We start from the raw sequence: 22,534 nt of genomic DNA, 5'->3' as shown, positions 1-22,534 counted from the left end.
AAGAATTTAATGATGTTTATTATAAAAGTAATCATATAAAATGATACACTTTTTTTTTTTTCTTTTGAGACGGAGTCTCTGTCACCCAGGCTGGAGTGCAGTGGCACAATCTCCTCTCACTGCAAGCTCCGCCTCCCAGGTTCACGCCATTCTGCCTCAGCCTCACGAATAGCTGGGACTACAGGCGCCCGCCACCATGCCCGGCTAACTTTTTGTATTTTTAGTAGAGACGGGCTTTCACCGTGTTAGCCAGGATGGTCTCGATCTCCTGACCTTGTGATCCTCCCACCTTGGCCTCCCAAAGTGCTGGGATTACAGGCGTGAGCCACTGTGCCGTGCCCGGCCAATGATATACTTTTAAAACTGATCTCTACATCTCTAAGTTGGGTAATTAGTATTTGATATATAATTAAATAATAAAAATTTGAATCTGTATATTATAGCAAATGAATAATCTTGTTTACTAGAACTTTTATTCATTGGGTTTCTCAAGTCTTTCTGGAAAATGTCATATAGAGAAATGTAAAGAATAATTCTGTATATAAACAGTGGGGGTAGATAAATCTATCTTTTATAGTCATATCTCTCCTATTTATAAAAATCTACAAAAACCAGGTATTTTCTCATTATTTTAATGGAATTATTTCCTAACAAACTTGATAGCATTGGATAAAATTAAAGTTTATTCTAAACTGTTAAGTTGTAGGTCCTTGGAAAATTTGCTTTATTAACTCTTGTCATGTGGAGAGAGAGAGAGATGGAGGGGAGAGAATTAGTTAGCTAGGGTTCTTAAGAATACCTTTTATCATTACATACCCTGTATTTTTAAATAGCTATGTTTTGCCCCTCAAAAAGTATTCAAAATAAATACTAACAGAAATTCAATATTGTAATATATTTTAGTAATTTTTTTGTATCTTAATGTTAGGTCTTCAAACATGAACTAGCTTACTTATTGGCTGGAATTCTTGGAGCAGCAATAGATTATTGGATTTTCCTTGGTCTTAAGATGGGTAAAAATGTGATGCGACACATGTCTGATGACTTAGGAAGTTATATTTCTCTTTCGTGTGATGGTAAGTTGTCTGTGTTCTGTTTTTTTCAGACCCATTCTGGAAATTAGTTTTGAATTTCTTTTAAGCAGTCTGTAAGCTTTAACATATGTTCATTTGAAGCTTTCCTTAAAATAGTTATGGGTACATGTTCACATAGACACACACAGAGACAGTATAAAGAGGAAGATTTAAAGTACCCATATTGTTCCTACACAGGTAACTGCTGTTAACTTTTTAATGTCTTTCTGGTATTTGTAAGCATTTTTGTATAGTTGAGTTCATACTATATACGTAATTTTGCATTCTTATTTTCCTCTAAACATTACAGGAGCCTTCCCCCTACATACATTTATTATTCAAATATAATTATTTTGCCTGGTGCAGTGGCTCACACCTTTAATCCCAACCTACTTTGGGAAGCCGAGGTGGGAGGATCTCTTGAGCCCAGGAGTTTGAGACCAGCCTGTGCAACATAGCAAGACTCTGTCTTTAAAAAAAAAATTTAAAAATTTGCTCAGCATGGTAGTGTATGCCAGTAGTCCCAGCTACTCTGGAGGCTGAAGTGGGAGGATCCCTTGAGCCCAGGAGTCCAAGGCTGCAGGGAGCCATGATTGTGCCACTGCACTCCAGCCTGGGTGACAGAGCAAGACCCTGTCTCCTTTAGGAAAAAAGAAAAAAAAAAAAAAAAAAAACTTGCTACCATTTTTTTCCCCATTGAGTCTGGTGCTCTAACAAGAAATGAACATGGATGAAGCAAACAAGTAATTTATATGGATAATTTTTTTCACTCTTCTTTTCTCCCCATCACCTATTTTAAAGTCTCCCCTAAAATAAAGGGAGGAAGGAGTGTTATTTAAGAAATATGATGGCAGAACTCATTTTACAAGGTGAAAAGCTCTACCCAATTCTTTGGGCCTCTAGACTGAAGAAGGCTTCCATAAAGACCTTATGTAGATTCCCAAACTCCATAGCCAGTTTAGGAAGAGTCTTTGCCCATCCTTCCCTTTTTTTCTTTATTTCTTTATTTCTGTAATCCTTAATTCCTAAATGAATACATTTTAAACCAAGTAAGTTTTTTTGTGGTTCTTAGCTATAAAAGATGATTTTTATATACTTTTATATACTTGATATTTTAAACTGCCAAATAAGTACTCTGCTACACATGTGTTTCAGTGTATCTTGATTTTATATAAAGAAAATTCTTCAGTATGCCGTCAATCACTTTAATACTTTGAAGAGAGACTTCAGAATAGGAATCCAGGTTATAACTGGGTTCAGGATTTATTCGATGATGCCCTCTGCAGATAGAGTTCTTTTTATACTACCAAAGTTAGAAGATTTTTATCTAAAGCATTTTATCTCTTTTCTTTTTTTCTTTTTCATTGAGCTGAGGGGGTGATTACAGTTCCTTTTGTGGACTAGCTGTCCTTTGTTGCATGACTTTAACATTTCTTAGCTAACATTCAATCTTCCTACAGAACCCTTTCTTACATTTCTTTCCCACCATTCCTACTAGGTAGTTTAGTGGTTTTTATCCTTTTCAGAAAACAGAATTCTGGCATTATTTGCTAGAATGGGAACTAAGCATTTGACTAACAGAATTTCCTGTTTTTCATTCCTTAATGAAATTTGAGTTTGGAGACCTAGTAGAGGATTAGCAGTGGCTTTAGAGATTATCAGGATAGTTATATGTCTTGTTTCCAATACATAGTAATTGCAATTAAGGAATTATAATTTATCTTATAGTTTAGCCAAATGCATGAAATAATAAGCCTTGTATAAAAAGGATTCTACTACCTGTTATACATTTGCTTCAATGCTTTCTTCACTAATACTCTGAATTTCTCTTCACTTTAAAGTAGGACATTGTTATCCAATGTTATTTTCAGTTTTTACATGACAAGTGTAAAACCTAGAACTTTGATTCTGTGAGTAACATGAACTTAAACTGAACCTTAGTGTTACTATTATGATCCTGTCAACAGATTATTTTGCTCCCAAAGATCTATTAATATATTTGATCACTAACATTCAAAACTTTTGATGAGACTTAAATTGTCACTATTGAAAAGTATTTTTAAGCCTTTTTCTTTACTTTTCTCAAAATGTACACATATGCATGTGCACACACACGCAGTTGGTTGCTTAGGCTTCAAATTTGGTTATAGCTAGGCAGTTTAAAAGTTTTAAACATTTTTTGTCTTTTTTTTGAGACAGAGTCTTACTCTGTCGCCCAGGCTGGAGTGCAGTGGCATGATCTCGGCTCACTGCAATCTCTGCGGTTCAAGCGATTCTTGTGCCTCAGCCTCCCAAGTAGCTGGGATTATAGGTATATGCCACCAAGCCTGGCTAACTTTTTGTATTTTTAGTAGAGATGGGGGTTTCACCATGTTTGCAAGGCTGGTCTGAAACTCCAGACCTCAGGTGATCTGCCCACTTCAGCTTCCCAGGTGCTGGGATTACAGGTGTGAACCACTGCGCCCAGCCAAAAGTTTTAAACATGTATTTCTAAAAATGGTTCAAATTAATATTTTTCTATTTTCTGTCTAGTTTTTTTCTTTTCTGTTAGTGCAGGCTGATGTTTAACCTTTGTCAAGAGACAGAAATTCAGTGAACATTTTATCATAAACCAGTAGCCTCCAGCCTGGGGGACAGAGTGAGACTCTTCTCAACAACAAAAAATAATGTTTAAAACTTTTAAATTGCCTAGCTATAACCAAATTTGAAGGCTAAGCAACCAGCTGTGCATGTGTGTGCATGTGTGTGTGTGTGCGTGCATGTGTGTGCACACGTATACATTTGGAGAAAGGTAAAGAAAAGCTTAAAAACACTTTTCAATAGTGACAATTTAAATTTCATCTGAAGTTTTGAATGTTAGTGATCAAATATATTAATAGATCTTTGGGAGCAAAATAATCCATCAACAGGATTATAGCAGTAACACTAAGGTTGAGTTTAAGCTCATGTTAGTCACACAGAATCAAAATTCTGGAGTGTTGTAATAATGTCCATTTTGTTCATATTTTGATGAATTTTGAAATTCATTGTCTGCCACCTCTTTTTTTTCCCTCATTTCTTTTCTCTGCGGATATTCCTTTCTTTAAAAAAAAAAAAAATCATTTATTTTGCATTATTCTTCTACTCAGTTACTATCTTTTGCTTTTCCTAAGTCACTAGTAAAGATGTTATAATTTCACTGTTATGTAACTTCCAGTTGAAGGTATCGGTCCATCTTTCTCAATTATGGTAAACTGGATGTTCTGATTTTTCCTAGTTCAGAAGTACAAAATTCATACTGTGATACTACTCAGATTCACATCTACCAAATTCATTTCAGTTTAGTATAATTTTTAGTTTATAATTGTTTTGTCAAGAATTAAGGCAACAGATATTTTAGAAGATAAATAAAATTTTTTCCATCAGATCTCATGTTCATCAGTTCCATATAGATGCCGCTCTATGTTGTTTCTAAACACTTTGGACAGAAATTTTCTTTTCTGTATTTTAAGCTCAAATTATCTGAAATTTCTTTTTTATGCCTAATTGAAATTCCTCATGTGGTGGCTTAAACTACAGATTAACAAAGTTTGTTAAATGTTAAGTACCAGAGAGTAAATGTTACTGGCTTTTTAGGCCCTACAGTCTCTCCCTGCCACTCAACTTTGCAGTTGTAGTAAGAAAGCAACCATACACAATACATAAACAGACAGCATGGCTGTGTTCCAGTAAAACTTTATTCATAAAAACAGGCAGCACACCATAGTTTGCCAATCCTGACTTAAACATATTTCTTCTCCAGTTGTTTCAGTGAGAAAGAAGATGTCATCAAAATTTACTATAGTTTTTTTTTTTCATATCTTTGGAGAACTTTAATAAATTTCCTTTGCCTTTCTCAGATTACATCATTATTGCCTGATAAATACTTTTTCCAAACCTTTATTCACTTTTGCTTTGTTATCTCTTAATTTCTTTCCGTGCTTCAGACCTTTTTCCTAAATATAAATGTTTATGTATCATTACTAATTCTCAGCCAAAATGTTTCTGTTCTCTTTGTTTATTCAGCAAAATTTTATTGGCATTCTACCAGGCATTGAGCTAAACACTTTTTTATACAGTGGAAGAAGGAAACAAAACATGGTCCTTGTGGTTTTTTTTTTTTTTTTTTTGTTTTTGAACTTTAAGAGAGATAAACTGTAATTAAGTTAATATAAATATGTCATTTAAAATAAGTGCTCTGAACAGGAAAAACTAGGTGTTGAGATTGGTGAACTTTTATACTGTATGACCATGGAATGCAGAACATGAAGAATAAGTAGAAGTTTGACAGGGCAGATTGTTTTAGTCAGAAGGAAACATTTACCAAAACTCTGAATAGGAAAGAAGGCCTGTTTGAGACCTTCTGGTGCCTGGCTGATGGGAAGAGAGGCCAGAATAAGGCCAAAGAAGGGTTAAGGGAGTTTGTGTAGGAATTTGTAAGCCTTGTTAAGGAGTTAGAAGCTATTGAAACAAGGGAGTAGCATTATCTCATTAACTTGATTTAAAAAGATTGTCCCGGCTTGGCTCTCTATCATGAGTTATTGGTATCTGCTAACTGTTCATTCATTCATCTGTCAAATACTAAATGTTTACTCTGTACAGATTAATGACCTATATACTGTAAGGGCTACAAGTATGACCCTTCCCTTAAAGTTATTACAGTCCACGGGCTAATTTTCTTGTGTTCTCTTGTTCATCTATTATTTTTTATTCCCCTTGACTTTGTGACCTGGTAATATGTCGATCTGTCATATTAATACTTTGTATTCCTTATTTCTGTAAGCCTATCAGATGTGATCCTTATTAGATAAATAATTCCATTTGTAAATTTCAATGTGAGATCAACTCTTTTGAACTCTACAAGTTATTTCTGCTTTGCTTTTGCCTCTGTCTAGAGTTCTTATGTTAAGAGATCAATTGGTTGCAGTACACTCTGTGATGATAGATAGGCTTTTTAATGTATATAATTAGAGATTAAATGTTCAAATTATCTTTTGATTCTTATCCTTCAGTTTACTGCTTGTACATTTTTAGATAATATTAACAGAGAATGGGTTGTAAGTAATTTTCTCCTTTCCAACTCATAAAAATTGTATCTCGGCCAGGTGCGGTGGCTCACACCTGTAATCCCAGCACTTTGGGAGGCCAAGGCAGGCCGATCACAGGGTCAGGAGATCGAGACCATCCTGGCTAACATGGTGAAACCCCGTCTCTACTAAAAATACAAAAAATTAGCTGGGCGTGGTGGCAAGCACCTGTAGTCCCAGCTACTCGGGAGGCTGAGGCAGGAGAATGGTGTGAACCTGGGAGGTGGAGGTTGCAGTGAGCCGAGATCGTGCCACTGCACTCCAGCCTGGGCAATAGAGCAAGACTCTGTCTCAAAAAAAAAAAGTATCTCTGTAGAGGCCATATTGGAAGGGATTATCTAAATTCAGTGATAATATATCTGTTTGGGGTTAGTTGTATCTGGTTAACATCTGACTTGAAGCCATTTGCCCAAAGGTTTAAACACTTACGACAAGCTGCCACAAGGCAAGGGCATCAGATCTCTTTAGTCAAGGCAAGTTTCTCAGCCTGTGTACTGATTATGTTTTGGGCTGGATAATTATTTGTTGTTGGGGCTGTCCTGTGTGTTGCAGCATCCTGGGCCTTTGCCCACTAGATGCCAATAGCATCCCTTTCCCCAATGTGGCAACCAGAAATTACCAAATGTTACCTGAGAGCAAATCCTCCCTTACTTCTCGCATCCACTATTGAAAATTAGAGTCAAGGGTCAAGGACTACAAGACACTAGAGCCCCAGCCTTTTATGAAAGCATGTGAGCAGGACATTGACTGGGTGTCTGCATTCTCTTCACCCTGAAAGAATTCCACCCCTGAATAGAGAGGCCAGCTTTTATGCCTTATACTGCTATTATCATTGTCTGATTTTAAAACTATATTTTAACTTAATGCTTATAATTTTAATTCTTCTCTTCTGCTGTTTATTATGTTTATTTTGCTAATTGTATTGACTTATTCTTCTTCCAGTATTTATAGTTAATCTGCCTTATTGTATAATAACACAACTTTTTTATGTTGTTTGTAATTTTAGCTCTTTTGATATCCTCTTGGTTGGTCTTATTTATTCTTTCATTATCATTTTGTTGCATTTTCATTGTGTTACATAGAGAATATTAATAGTTTATAATATTAAATAGATCACATGGGAAATAGTCACTCCTTTATCACTTCCAATTCATGGGTATATTTATGCATTTTCTTCATATTGAAGTTCTTGAGGTTTTGTAGAAGAGATTTGAGGCTCTTGATGTTTTCTTGTTTTTTGTTTCATCATTTAAAATTATCCACCATCTGGCACGTGCCTGTAGTCCCAGCTACTTGGGAGGCTGAGGCAGGAGAATCGCTTGAACCTGGGAGGCAGAGGTTGCAGTGAGCCGAGATCGCACTGCTGCACTCCAGCCTGAGCAACAGAGCGAGACTCCGTCTCAAAAAAAAAAAAAAAAAAAAAAAAAAATTTATCCACCATCCCCCATAGTAGAGTGGATGCAAACTTCTGAGGAAGTCTTTATACATGCTCTTGTTTCATGTTTTTCTTCTTCATACGTGCTCCTGTTTCATGTTTTTCTTCTTTATATATGCTCTTGTTTCTTGTTTTTCTTCTTTACCTTGTGCCTTTCCTCCTTTTCTGCAGTGATAAGATTCATGGGTGTTGTCATAGGAAACAGTCTACTTTCTTCCTATCAACTCAGTACTGATCATTGCAAATTAAATACTTGTATGTTCATTTAAAAACTAATTACTGATTTTCCAAAGAAGCATCCCTATTGTGGGAAGAGATCTTTAATGGTAGTTGGAAAGTATAGTGATAAATAAAATCCCCTCTATATATTCATATATTACCTAATCTGTATATATGTAATTTCAAGACTTGTATATGAAATAATGAAACCTAATGATTGTTTTTTTCAAGTGTGAGAACATGTGCCATTAAATATTTTCTCTTAAAAGTCAAGAATAGGGATATGACCTATTTTTTTGTGGATTAAAATCATGTGGATGAATCTAATAGGTGCAGGAGCTCTCATTTGACAGAATAAACTTCACTAAGGAAATAGCCTATGGAAAAAATTGTATAGGATACAGCAATAACTGTATCGACTTACCTTATGTTCTCCAGACTTTTCTTCACAGGAATTAGAGATTTTCATTTGCTCCTTTTCCTCCTCCTGGCTTCAAATGTTCGTTGCAGAGGCAGTCTTTAAAAAGTTGTGTCTACAGAGCTCTGGCAGTGTTTCTTCTGAGCCACTCTCTCTTCAGAAAATGGTAAGCACCTCTCTATTCTGGTTCTTTACATTTTCAAGAAGTGAGTTCACAAACTGTATTTATTTATTTATGTATTTAATTTGAGACGGAGTCTCGTTCTGTCGCCCAGGCTGGAGTGCAGTGGCGCAATCTCGGCTTGCTGTAAGCTCCGCCTCCCGGGTTCATGCCATTCTCCTGCCTCAGCCTCCCGAGTAGCTGGACTACAGGCGCCCACCACCACACCTGGCTAATTTTTTTGTATTTTTAGTAGAGACGGGGTCTTGATCTCCTGATCTTGTGATCTGGTGATCTGCCTGCCTCGGCCTTCCAAAGTGCTGGGATTGCAAGCGTGAGCCACCACACCTGGCCCACAAACTCAATTTTAAAAAATTCTTAGTTATTTCAAGTAAGCAGGCAGAATATATTAATTCATAAATATTTCAGTTCTGTATAAAAGCTAGTATATTTCTATCTCAAAATAGAGTAATGAAAGCCAGCAGCAGTGCTGAGTGCCTGTAGGTGAGTGCCTGTAGTTCCAGCTACTCAGGAGACTGAGGCAGGAGGATTGCTTGAGCCCCAGAATTCGAAGCTGTAGTGCGTTATGGTTGCACTTGTGCATAGCCACTGCATTCCATCCTGGACAACATAGTGAGACCCCTTCTCCGGGGCAATGGGGGGAAGGTAATCACCAAATAGAAATTTTAAGGCTGAGCATGATGGCCTCTGCCTATAATTCTAACACTTTTGGAAGCTGAGGCAGGAGGATCCCTTGAGCCCAGGAGTTCGAGACCAGCCTGGGCAACTTAGCAAGACTCTGTCTCTCAAAAAAAGTTAAATTAGCTGGACATGGTGGCACATGCCTGTGGTCCCAGCTACTCGGGAGGCTGAGGTGGGAGGATCCTTAATCCCAGGAGGTCGAGGCAGCAGTGACCTGTGATAACCACTGTACTCTAGCCTAGGTGGCACACTAAGACCCTGTCTCAACAACAACAACAACAAAAAAAAGAAAGAAAAGAAAGGAAAAAGAAATTTTAATTACTTTTGAGCATAGCCAAGGGTTGATCATAGAAAAGTAAAAAATCCTTGTTTCCTAATAAAATTCCTACTTGAGGTTATTTTGGAAAGAACTAGATCCAACAAAATTCTAAATGGTATTTAGAAAGCAAAATATTATGCATATAAGCTACATTTGATTTAAAGTTTTCCAGTTTTATTTTGGCTATCTTTAGATATTAATATCCAGTAGCTCTAGGAATTTTTTAATGAAATGCGAAATACGTATATTGGTCAGATTAGTCAAATTCTGTTTTGCAACAATCCTTTAAGGATGTTTTTATTCCTTATTTTGTTTTCTGTTGAAAAAAGGCATTATCAAAATGGAAATTACAAAATACCAGTTGACATAAATCATGCATATAAAATATGCAAATGAATCATACATGTTGGGCATAAGACTAATCAAAAGAGCTTTCCTAAACGAGGATCAAAATTGAATTAGAAAAAAATAATTATTTTTAAGAAGATATTTTTCTGCTTGTTCACATGGTATTGACTTTGACACAAAGCTAGTTTTCTTAATATTTTATTATGTTCAACCAAGATACAGTGGCAACCATAGTGATGCAACCAAGAAAATATAACTAAATGTAATAGTGAAATGAATCAAATAATTTCTCTTTACTGCTGTTTTTGTAGTTGAGAAAATAATGCAATATTATTTTTTAACAGGTATATTCCTATTTACCAGCCTTGGGGAAAACTGGTGTGCTTGGGTCTGGAAAGATTCAGATATCAAAGAAAATAGGACAGCGGCCTTGTTTTGACTCTCAGAGAGCCTTACTAATGCTGAATGGTACTAAACAAAAACAAGTCGAAGGGCTGCCAGAGTTACCGTAAGTGATGCTGATATCCCAGCTGTGCTTTGTTTTGGAGTACAGCTCTTTTTCTGATGCATTTCTTGAACTTTATGGTTATCTGTGATACTGTCCAAATTGATTAGATCAAAACTCAATTTTAGATCTATTTGATCAACATTTTCTGTTTCTGTAATTAAAAGTACATTTCTAAGTGCTTCCCAAAAGAAATAAAACTGCTCATCAAATTATTGATGAATTATTGATGAAATACAGTTTCACACAATTTTTGCCCTATGATTTGAATTACTACTTTGCCATAATGTAGATGGGATTTCAGAATGCATGGTCATATGAGATATCCTATATCGTTATAGTAGTTTCCCCAAAATGAGAAACCTCCTCTAAAAGTATAAGGTTTATAAAAGTATATGTTGTATAAAACTCAGAAAGCCTGAAAGGTTCTACGAGAGGAAGAAGAGAATAGAATCAGAATATGAAAGTAAGAATGGGGAGCAGAGGCCTGCTTGATCTTAGCTTTCTGTTTTATTCTCTCTGCCAAATATGGTTTAAGTTGTCTTTTTCTCTTTATTTGACCTTCTGTATTTATAAATTTAGTGAGCAGTTGGGGGAGTAGGACTAATAAAAGAAAATTCGTGCACTGAAATTTGTTTCTACACAGTTGAAATAAATTTTAAAATCAGAAAGCAGTAAAGATTGAATGAGTAAGGGGGTTTAAATTAAAAGGAGGCTAGACTTTTAAAAAATACCATCTAATGTATGCTGGCACGCCTTGCTGAAAAACAAGCTTTCATTATTTCTTACTTTTCCTTTCAGAGACCTGAACCTTGCTAAATGTTCCTCATCATTAAAAAAATTGAAAAAGAAGTCAGAAGGAGAATTGTCATGTTCCAAGGAGAATTGCCCCTCTGTAGTTAAAAAGATGAATTTTCACAAGACTAATCTAAAAGGTATTCCAAGTATCTAAATTAATTTATGCTAAGAACTTTTCATGGTTATAGTCAGTACTTGCAGGTTTCACACATTTGCCCTGATGAATATTTGAACTTAAATATTGGACTAGGTCCAGGAAGTACCTTGTTGGATAACGTATTATTTTCTTGAACTGTCATTTATGCAAAGAAAGTGATTGTTTAATAACCAGTATAATAGAGTATTCTTTCCTTTTTTTCCTCTCCCTGCCATTACAGATATGAAACACAGTGTAGCATTCATTGAGCTCATTCCAGACTTGCCCGCCTTACTTTTCTATTCCATCTCAACCTGTGCTGCTTAGGATCAGTGTCTTCTGATTTGAAAGTATAATTCAGTCTTCATCTCTTTCAGTCCTAGACATTTTGTGAACAAAGAATGAAGAGTAGGCTATGTTACATAGCTGTGTTAAGCATATGGGCTCTTTTCTTCCAGGCATTGAGCCCAGACTATGAAATGTGTTTGGCTTTTGGTTCTAACTATACTGGAACCTAAGTACCTAAAGGATGAAATAACAAGAATAGCATAATAATTCACTTTGGCACCTCTTTTACTTAGACACCTCTTAACTTGCAAATGGATCTTCCAGAAGTCTATACCTGGCCAAAATAAATTGCTGAGTCTTTTTTGTTGTTGTTGTTTATGAGTTATATCTTGTTTTTAATACAAATATTAACATTATGACACCCATGGAAATAGTGACAGTGAAGCGCTTATATTTCAGTGTGATATAAGTTCATAATTGCATATTACAGATTCAAAATAACTGTCCATTTGGCTTGGAATATGAAAATTATATTAGATGAGAACTCAGATATTAATTTCACAAATCAGCATTCTTTTTCTTTGTTTTATTGTTTCAGAAAGTAAAATGAATATGAATGATTTTAGGCAGAACAGCAGAAGGAACTGGGAGAGAGGAAGAGAATTGAGATATAGTAGAGAAAAACTTCAAAAGCTTTTTATGCATGTAAAAAATGTTTTTGTGGAAGTTACAGAGATAATCTGTAAAACTGAACACTGTAAAAATGTTCTACTTAGTATTTTATAGCAAGAACAAATTTGATTCAGTATTTCATTTTGTTTCCTAAGCAGTCATTTATAGTAATTTTTTTAAAATTCCTCTTAATCACTTATATCTTATTAATCTTGGTTATAACAGTGATGGATATAGACAATTTTAGCCAGAAGGCATTAATTGCATCTCTCCTAGAAAAAACCTTGTCATTTCTATTTGTTAGTCTTGTTCAGCTTTAAATGGTACTAGGGATTTTTTTTTTTACATCTGTGTGTGTATGTGTGTGTGTGTGTGTGTGTGTGTGTGTGTGGTGTGTTTATATTAAGATTCCTCCATTTCTCCCTCTCTGTGCTGTTGTAGCCAAGCCAGACAGCCTATTGAGAAGCAGCAAACCATCTGTTAATGGATTTGAAGTTCTGAATTATACTTGAGTGTGTAGAGGCACTCATGCTTAGCCAGAAACATTCATTTGAATTAAGCTATAAATGCTGTATAAAAAAGAGCCATACATTTAACGTAGGTTCATGAATAAATTTAAGAGAGGGCAATTGCACTCTAAACTTTTATTGCTGCAAAACCCAGTATTTTTGGTGTTCTCTGTTCATTTGGGGGTTTTATAGCAGGATTGAAGCTTTAAACCTTGAACTAGGGGAGACAATGCCTGTGTTAAACCTTTTGCGGTAGAATTTCATTGCTGAATTGCTGATAGAACAGAAGCACTATGGATTGGTGGGGGTCCTTCCCCTTCCCACCTCCCACCCCCGCCTTTTTTGATGCAAGAGATGTTTAAACCAGTCAAAAGGAGAACTCAATAAATAATTTTCTGGCATGGGGCCAGATCTCCTAGTTCATGCCCTTTGATTATTTTCTTTAGTTGATATCTTGTCTTCTCTGGAATAATCTATTAATTTTTTATGGCAGGAGAAACAGCCCTGCATAGAGCTTGCATAAGTAACCAAGTGGAGAAATTGATTCTTCTTCTCTCTTTGCCAGGAATAGACATCAATGTTAAAGGTAAGTTTTAAATCTTTGTGGTCTAGTCCAATGTCTTAATATTTGTGATATTAAACAGTTTTATATCACATTAAGAAAAATTATTTAAGTAAATTTACCTAAGGTATCTTAAAAGTATAACAAAAATTTCTTAGCAAAGCCAAGAAATTTCTCATATATTGATTTATAACTAATGGTATAAAAACATTTTTTGGTGTCCATATTTTGATAATACCCAACATTAATATTTTAAAATTGTGTTTATTTTAATTTTTTAAGGTAGAAATATGATTACACCCTAGACATTTTTATCACAGCATTCTCTTTGTATATGAAGCACCTAGAAAGTCACACTGATGAGAAAAGTAGAACATCAGTACTTTTCTACCAAAAGTCCTACTTCTGCCGTTTTAAAACTTGCCTTGATTTCTAATTTAGACAATGCTGGCTGGACGCCTTTGCATGAAGCCTGTAACTATGGCAACACAGTGTGTGTCCAGGAAATTTTGCAACGTTGTCCAGAGGTAGATCTGCTCACTCAAGTGGACGGGGTTACTCCTTTGCATGATGCACTGTCAAACGGACATGTAGAAATTGGCAAGCTGCTACTACAGCATGGGGGTGAGTGTGTTTATGCTAAATGGGTTTTGATAAATTACCCAGTTTTTTGATGAATCCTGCAGAGGTAGATAGCATTTTATGTTTAAAATCTGTAAGGAAAGATGCCTTTATTTCATATTAATGAAAAAGTAAGGATAAAAAGTCTCCTAAAATGTAAGCACCTTTTATTAGTAGAGATAAAACCCTTTTCATAATGTGTATTTGTTTATGTATGTATTATTAAGCCTATTGAGGTTCCTGTATGAGAGTCTGTTTTTGAATTGAGTTTGCTGGTTTTAAATATTTATCTTTTTCCTTCAGGTGTGTAATGTCTTTGTGAGCCCGTCATTTCTGAAAGCTTATTGATAAATGGATACAAATGTTCAGCTGTGATTACCTGGATTTTTTCATTCTTTTTTCATTTCCTGTATGTAACTACAAACTCAATCTTATTTTTAATGAGTCATTTCTGTACAGACTGTAAAAAAATGATATCCTAGAATATTTTTCGTCATTCACATTTTGCAGCCAATTAAGTTAAAGCAGGAGAATTTTCAAATGGTGATAACTGTTATGCAGGGGTTTTGTGAAGGAGGTAACTTGAGCTGAATATTCATCTCCATTTTTCCTGCTGATTTTTGATCTTTGCTTTCAGCAAGGCCCCACATTATTTTGGTGTCATTCTTCTTACATCTAAACCGAATAATATAAATTTTACAACAAAATGTTCAAAACGGATTGGTGCTTTTAAAAGAAAAAAAGAAAACTGATGACCAGCTTAGAATATGGAAACAAAGATTTGTAGAAATTGTGGCTTTTATTTGTATTAATTTCACATTTAAATTTAACATTATCTTATCCTGTAATTAAAACATTTGATTGTGCATAAAGACAAAAAGCGTATTTTCTTAAGATGTCTTTTTAGTATATATGCATCTAAGGAAGGCTGTATAGCATAGGAGTTTAAGACATTTGGTTATATATAGTCTTCTCCTGCCCCCTAAAGGCCTTAGTGTGTCTGTTTTACTGATACCATTTCATCGTCAGTGTTTTTCAGTTCTTCTACCTTGTTTTTTTTTAGTATTCTGTGTTTACTAAACTGTAAGTTCTACCTCCTCAGTGTTTTATTTTTCTACTCAACCATGTGCCTGGCATTCAGGCCAATGTTTGTTAGGAGCCATTATTGTATTAGGTCCAGCTCTTCAGTAGAGTATGGCATTATACCAACCAATGTGAATTTTTCTAGGGCCCTTAGTGGAGAATAGTAAAGAGATGAGTTTCTCATCCTAGAAGAGGAAATCTAATTGTGTTTGTTTTTATCAAGGTCCTTTAGCAATCGTACAGACTTGTTTCTGCCTTAGTCATATTCTGGGTTTGGACCTGTCAAGTGGTTTGACACTTATATTGAAGTAACTGCATTATCTATTCATTGTGAGTTACTCAGCCTCAAGAGCAATAATTTCAAGAATTTATTTATGTCTCTAAAACCTTTGTTTACTTTTGATATCCTGTGTCCATAATTTTGTCTTTTTTTTTTTTAAACAGAAGTAACTTGGAACAGTTTTTTTGAGATGTTGGCACAGTGAAAAGGAGCCTAATTTTGTTTTAGAATTATCTTCTTTCCATAAATTATACATGAATCATATATCAATGGTTGATCTTTTATATTAAGTACATTTTATATCTATGCTATTATATATGTCTGATCAGTGTTATCATTAAGAATTTTAACAGTTATAATAGTTCTCTCTTTCTGACAATATGATCTATGTTATAATGGTAGGACCTTGTGATTATGTCTGCTAGTACTAAAATCTTTATATCTCCTGTAACATTTTTATGGCCAAGTGCATAAATAATTATAAGACTTGACTGATGAAGGCACAAAGTACTCCTATACTTTTGCTATGTAACCAAATACTGAGTTATGTTTTGCCTTCTCCACATCATCCTTTAGTACTTAGGGGATAAACTCTATCTTTAGTACTTTCTAAGTAGGTAGTTAAATGAGTTTAACTAGTGTAGATGGATGAGATCTGAGTTTGATCTAGAAGAATTAATATGTAATTTGTATGAACCAGTTACCTGTACTAAACATTGAACACAAGCAAGGGTAATATGAAAACTGTTCTCTATCTGGCAAGGTTTTGCAGTCTTTGCACTGCTAGCATTGTTTATTAGCAAGGAAAGGGGCACTACTTTTTCCTCTTGATGGTATTTTGAGATACCCCTGAGGCTCTTGTATAGAATTTATAAGATAAATACATTTTTACAGTTTCTTCTGGGAACACTGAAATTCTTATTTTAAAATGACAATTGATAAAGTTTTATAAAAGTTTTTTTTTATTTGTAATTGTATTTATTATTTATTTAAGGCATGCACGTTTGGGGAAACCTTATTAGGTAATTGACTAGAATGTTTTTAATGTACCTTTATTAGTCTATATATATAGCCAGTTAATTGTGTCAACATGAATTAATACAAAATATGATTGTAAAGAAAGCCCTGGATGCTTTGGGGAAAAGGAGAAAAGAGCTGTTAAGCTGCCAAAATAGAAATGTTTTACTTGCAACATTTTGCATTTTCTTTTCACAGGCCCAGTGCTTTTACAACAGAGGAATGCTAAGGGAGAATTGCCCTTGGATTATGTGGTTTCACCTCAAATCAAAGAAGAACTGTTTGCTATTACAAAAATAGAAGATACAGTGGAGAACTTTCATGCACAAGCAGAGAAACATTTTCATTACCAGCAACTTGAATTTGGCTCCTTTTTACTTAGTAGGATGTTGCTAAATTTTTGTTCAATTTTTGATTTATCTTCAGAGTTCATTTTAGCTTCCAAAGGGTTAACTCATCTAAGTGAACTGCTTATGGCTTGTAAAAGTCATAAAGAAACCACCAGTGTTCATACTGACTGGTTATTGGATCTTTATGCTGAAAATATAAAGACATTGCAGAAACTCCCACATATTCTTAAGGAACTGCCTGAGAATTTGAAAGTGTGTCCTGGAGTACACACTGAGTCCTTGATGGTAACATTGGAAATGATGTGTCGGTCAGTCACGGAGTTTTCATGATGATGCTAGAAAGTATGGATTGACTTTCTGAATCTGTTCAGTTTGCATTGGTACTTACTGTGGACTTCATAGCTTACTGACAGATAGTAATTTGATTTATTTATTGACAGACTTTGCAGCCTTGCTAAATTTTAAAAGCATTTTTTAAAACACTTCTACAAAACTCTAGTATGGGCTTCTGACTTTTTCCAGGGTGTAGTATTTGACTCAAAAGTAAAAATAATTTTGTTTTAGTATATTCTACTTTAATTTTTTTTGTTCTGAAAGTGATATTATATTGTACATGTAAAATTAATTTAAATATTTTTTCAAATCAGAATGTAATGTTCTGTATTCTAGATGTTTTAGGTCTTAGAATCATGGCAAGCATATTCATACAAATGTGTACCTATAAACTTGTAGCTCCTGACTCTTAGGGATGGATTTTGAGGAAAAAACAAGACTAAACAAAAACATGTAGCTCCCTATTTTTTCTCTGTAGGTTGTTGGACTGAAATATGCATTTTAGCTTTGTGTGTTTCTAAAATAAACATTTCTAAAATTTACAGTAATAATATTCTTTTGGTTTTTAAATGCAGCAAATATGCAGAGTCTGACAATTCAATTCCTTGATCTATTTTAGCAGTTCATATACAAAATGTATCTGTTGCTGCCCTATGTAACCAATATTCTGTACCTGAAAACATTCTGCTGCATAAGTTTATGAGTTTAATATTAAGATTATGAGTGGCATCTAAGTAATAGATTTGAGACTATTTAAGATCTTAATATATAGTATGAATTTACTGAGTAGTAATGTTTTAATTTGCAGTTTTTCCTAATAGCAGTTTGTAGTAAAACTAAAAGGGTGTGGATAATAACCACCTTTGAAACTGGAGTTTCTTCGCTACTGGGAGTAAGTTACATTATGATACAGGTGGAAAATAAACACTTCCATTTAGCTTTTATGTAATTCAAGTGATGACTTTAGCAGTTAATCTGCTAAAGCAACACACTTCAGTTTTATTTTGGAAATAGATATTTTAACAAGATACAGATGCTTAGTATCATATTACTGGGTTTGTAATCTAAATTGAAAACTGCTACATCAGTATGAAAAAATATTTTAAACAAGTACTTTTTCACACATACTCAGGAAATACTAGTTTCTATTTAGCCTTCAAATTTGGCATCATACAAATCTCTTTATTATTAATCTGCCAAAGTATCAGAGAAAAAATGATATAGTGAAGACTGTCTAAGAAAAGTTTAAATACTTATAGAGAGTAAAGTGCTTCTCCAGATGATGAATAAGAACGTTTTTTATTCCAATGAGTACCTCTTTACTTCACTTGTCAAGGTGTCTGGGATAGTGTTTGCTTGGTAAACTAATATAAACTTGTAAACATAGGCTTTGACATCATACACATTTTCAAATCCTTGTCTAGTTTCTTAATAAATAAATTGCAAGGCAAATTCTTTTCTGAGCTTTGGCTTTCCTACATGTCAAATAGAAATCACACAAGGTATCTTTGTCATGATAGAATTGTTAGCCTATCACATCATATGACACTTAATAAATATTTCCTTTCTAATTCTTACCTCCTCTTTTGATTATAATGAATCATTTAGACAAAAGGCAAGATAGTAATTGTTTAAGTTGGTAGTAATTCTAAGGTAATTAAGTAATCAACATCATGAGTTAGGGTTTTATACTGTTAGTACAAAGTAGTTTTCCAAATTAGATGTTCATAAGGTGTATTTGTTTAATTGCATTTAGCATTAATATTTCATAATTGACTCTTCTGTCTGCCAACTTCTACAAGCAATGATGACATGAAGTGTGAAACAGATGTCATTGAGGTCTCTGCCTTTAAGAAGTTTTACACTTCTTCGAAAGTCCAACATGGCAAACATAGGTTACTGTGTTCTGTGCCCTGGCTAACAATACCAGTATATTAGTATGAATTTAAATTTTCAGGAAAAGGCTTCATTACTTCTTATACTTTATTTTAGAAAGCATAATAATAATTGCCTTGAATAATTGCCCAAATCTATCTTGGAGGTATAGGAAGAAGAAATTCTCAGTAAGTAAAGTATAATTCATAGTCTTAGTCCTAGATTTTCAATTGCAGACTTTTCAAAGTTGCAGCTGAAGACAAGGTTGAGAAATGCTGTTCTTCATTGTATTTTGCCAGATATGATATCATAGTTCTATGGAATCGTATTTTTAAAAATTTCTATAAGAGACCTTATTACAGTGTAAATAAAGCTGGAGAGGAGATTTCTGAGCAGTTAAGATTCAGCTTTTCCCCATGCAGTGTTTACTGGCAGTTTCTTAAATCTCTTTGAAGTTAGAGTTTTCTAGGTTGTTAATTTTTAATTTCACTTTGCAGAATAAAATCATCCAAGTATATATATATATATTCTGTCATTTTATTCATTCCAAGATGACCAGAAAAACATTTATCCTCATAAAAGTCAAATGTGAAATTAATTCTTTTGAATTCAGCATTTCTTGAACACCTACTCTGAACCAGGTGGTGTGCCTGACAAGGGCTAACTACAAAAAAAGAGGAAAGGCCCACAGTCTAGGAAGGTAAATAAGGCTTAAGTATTGTGGATTTTAGTGTCTTCTACATCTGCTAAAAAATTAATTTCAGTTTTGTAGGTTCCTGAAATTTTCAGTAATAATTGGTGTTCTGTTTTAGTTTATAAATGTGAATATTCAAGTGTCCAGTACTTTAATCCTTTGATGAGTATTATTTTAGCAATTTTATTTTAGAGTGGATAGGATGTAGGGTGTGCTTTTGCAGTCTTAGTATTTTTAAGCAAGCACAAATGCATTAACACTAAGATACTTTATATAACCTCCAGAAAATATCTGCCATTTTTGTTTATGCTGTTATAGAAAGTTAATTAAATGAATACCTTCACATGAAAAAAAATATTCGTGGAATGTGCATTCCTTATGCCTTTATACACCTTTCCAGTTAAGCAGTGAACTTGATGAGAACCTGTCACTGTTGCTCCTTAATCAGTAGGAAGGGGTCATCTTTGAGTGACATGAGGCACTCTTTCCCTGAGGCATTTATCACGTAGCTTTCACGCCAATTGCACCTCCTGCTGACGTGGAGCTTGCAAAACTAGGAATGATAATTGTTTTTATGACAAATGTGGATTGAGTTAGAAAGGTCAGTGATAGCGTTATTGGAATTAGGCTCTGCCTGGTGTTGTCAAAACAGGAGACATGGAATTGTTAACTAATTCCTTGTAAATCAAAATACGTTATCAGAAAATTCACCTTGTAGGTTAAAATGAACTGTAGTTGGAGAATATACTTTGATAGTTATTTGCTGTGATATATATTTTGAAATTATTATAGGCTATAAATTAATTAGAAAAGGTTGAAGTGTTGTTTTACTTGGTTTTGAGCATACATTTTCAAGGTAATGCAAATCCTACTCAAAGAAGACCTTTTCAAAGGAAATAAAACATTTTTAACATCATTGATTATTAGATGTTTAAAAAGAGTTTGTCCTCTTAAATACTAATCTTACAGAACATCTAAAATATGTACAAGCTGTTCCTAATACTTCTTATATTTGAATTTATTACTATGTCTTTTTTAGTGTAAGTATATAGTTTTGATTATAAATACACTTAAACTATGTTTTTTAAAAAGCTTGAAATACAATCCTTAGTACTAGATATAAGTGATTTTTTTTTAGAATGTTATACTTTTTGTTTTTCAAGAGATATATTGATGATCCCTCCCACCCCCTTTTTAAAACAGACGTATAATGAACTCTGTTCTGGGTTTTTAAACTACTTGCGGAATTAAAGATCAACAATATTAAGTCAGCAAAGTGACTATTAAACCGTATTTCTAACCAAATATGCAATATTGTTATATATGTAATATATCATACTGCCTTTAACAAATATAGATCCCAAAAGCCCTTATTCAAGTATTTATAGTTATTTCCAATTAGAATTAAAACATATACTTCCAAATTAGTCATTTTTGTATCATGGCCCCAAATCTTTTTAGATGTAGAACCCAGATTTGGTAGATATAATCCTCTTCCTTGCCAAAGTATCCGAGTTGGATCAAGCGAATGTTAATGTATTATGGACGTTAAACATTAATAGAGAATGGCTCACTAGTTTGGGACATACAATTTCATTCTACCAAAGAGTGGAAGTTGAAACAAAAAACAAAACAAAAGGTTTAGCACTTCCAGAAAGTAAGATGCGCTGAACTGAAAACCTGGAATCCAGGTTTGAATTTATACCTATCATACTGTCATTTATCTTGATAGTAGATGAACTAAAATTACCACTACTTCTCTATTCTGTCTCAAAGTGAAATAAATAGTAATATTGAAAAATCATTAATCTTAAAGTGTTGACAGATGAAAATAGTTTGTTGTCAGTGACTTCTCAACCTAAAGGTTAGGTCAACAGTGGTTTATGTCATGACTCTTAATAAATTTTTCTAATGACCAGACTAGTTTGATTTATGATAGTTTTTTTGTTTTTGTTTAAAGGAATATATATCCTTGTTATCTGGCTTCATCCTAAAGATGCATTTTTCTACTTTGCATTCGTTCCTTTTTACATTAGAGATAAAATTACCGAGCAGTAAGTAAAATCTGTTAAAATATGTGTTTTAAATAATTTTCTAGGAAAACTTAAAAGCAGAATTGTAATGGTGCAAACTGGACAAGGGGATGAGGGGAAAAATGGTTAAGAATCATTCTGGTTAAAGGAATCCAAGGGGTAAAGATTTCTAGGTACTGTTTATTATATTGATGGAAGTTAGTGAAGGTGTAAAATCACACAAAAAGCATGTAGACTAATCTCAGAAATAAACTGGGTCTTTGAAAATTTTGAATGATATTCAATAAACTAAACCAAAGGTCCAGATAATTGTTTTATAGAAGGTTCTTTTGGTTGAAATTCAATTTAACCAAAAATAAAGAATAATGAAATTCCAGTTCTAATGGTATCAGAAACAGGCTAGATTTTTTTTCACTGTTTTTTAAAAAACAATTGACACATAATAACTGTACATGTTTATTAGGGTACAGTGTGATGCTTCATTACATGTGTACATTGTATAATGATAAAATCATGGTGGTTAATACATTGTTATTATCTGTAGTCACCCCACTATGTAATAGAACATCAGCACTTACTCTTCTTAGTTAATACATTGTTATTATCTGTAGTCACCCCACTATGTAATAGAACATCAGCACTTCTTAGTTCATCTAACTAACTTTGTAGCCCTTGAGACCATCCTCTCCCCATCTTTGCCTTCCCTCCCTTTCCCTTCCCAGCCTCTGGTAACCGCCATTCTGCTGTCTACTTCTATGAGATCAACTTTCCTAGCTTCCACATATAAGTGAGATCATTTGGTATTTGTCTTCCTGTGAGAAAAAGGTTGTTTCGAATAGTAATACTCAGTCCTTTCTCACAGGCAAATCTTGATGTTTCATTTCTTATTTTCCTGTCATTTCAGTTCTTTTACACTCCCAAAAATACTGTTAAGTTCATACATGTTACTGGAGGAAATGGACTCAGAGAGAGTTGAAAGCTACTTATTAAAAGTGGTTG

General features: G+C 34.0%; 1 protein-coding gene across 2 annotated transcripts in view; it reads left to right on the top strand.

Annotated features, from left to right (window-relative positions):
* Positions 1-22,534, top strand: part of SLF1 (SMC5-SMC6 complex localization factor 1) — a 92,970-nt gene that overhangs the window by 56,577 nt on the left and 13,859 nt on the right. Inside the window, exons 15-22 of one of the 2 annotated variants that reach the window (XM_032156811.2) lie at positions 929-1,076; positions 8,271-8,416; positions 10,124-10,287; positions 11,086-11,219; positions 13,181-13,273; positions 13,691-13,873; positions 16,449-19,508; positions 21,463-21,556. In XM_032156811.2, the coding sequence (XP_032012702.1) occupies positions 929-1,076; positions 8,271-8,416; positions 10,124-10,287; positions 11,086-11,219; positions 13,181-13,273; positions 13,691-13,873; positions 16,449-16,930 (1,350 nt within the window). In that variant the 3' untranslated portion in view covers positions 16,931-19,508; positions 21,463-21,556. Of the gene's footprint in view, positions 1-928; positions 1,077-8,270; positions 8,417-10,123; positions 10,288-11,085; positions 11,220-13,180; positions 13,274-13,690; positions 13,874-16,448; positions 21,557-22,534 lie in introns of both variants that reach the window. The other variant, XM_058440709.1, reaches the window with a different exon arrangement.

The sequence above is a fragment of the Hylobates moloch genome, unplaced genomic scaffold (genome assembly GCF_009828535.3).
Source record: "Hylobates moloch isolate HMO894 unplaced genomic scaffold, HMol_V3 SCAFFOLD_6, whole genome shotgun sequence".
Classification (NCBI taxonomy): domain Eukaryota; kingdom Metazoa; phylum Chordata; class Mammalia; order Primates; family Hylobatidae; genus Hylobates; species Hylobates moloch.
The sequence above is the reverse complement of the archived record's forward strand: the minus strand, read 5'-3'. Positions and strand labels throughout refer to the sequence as shown.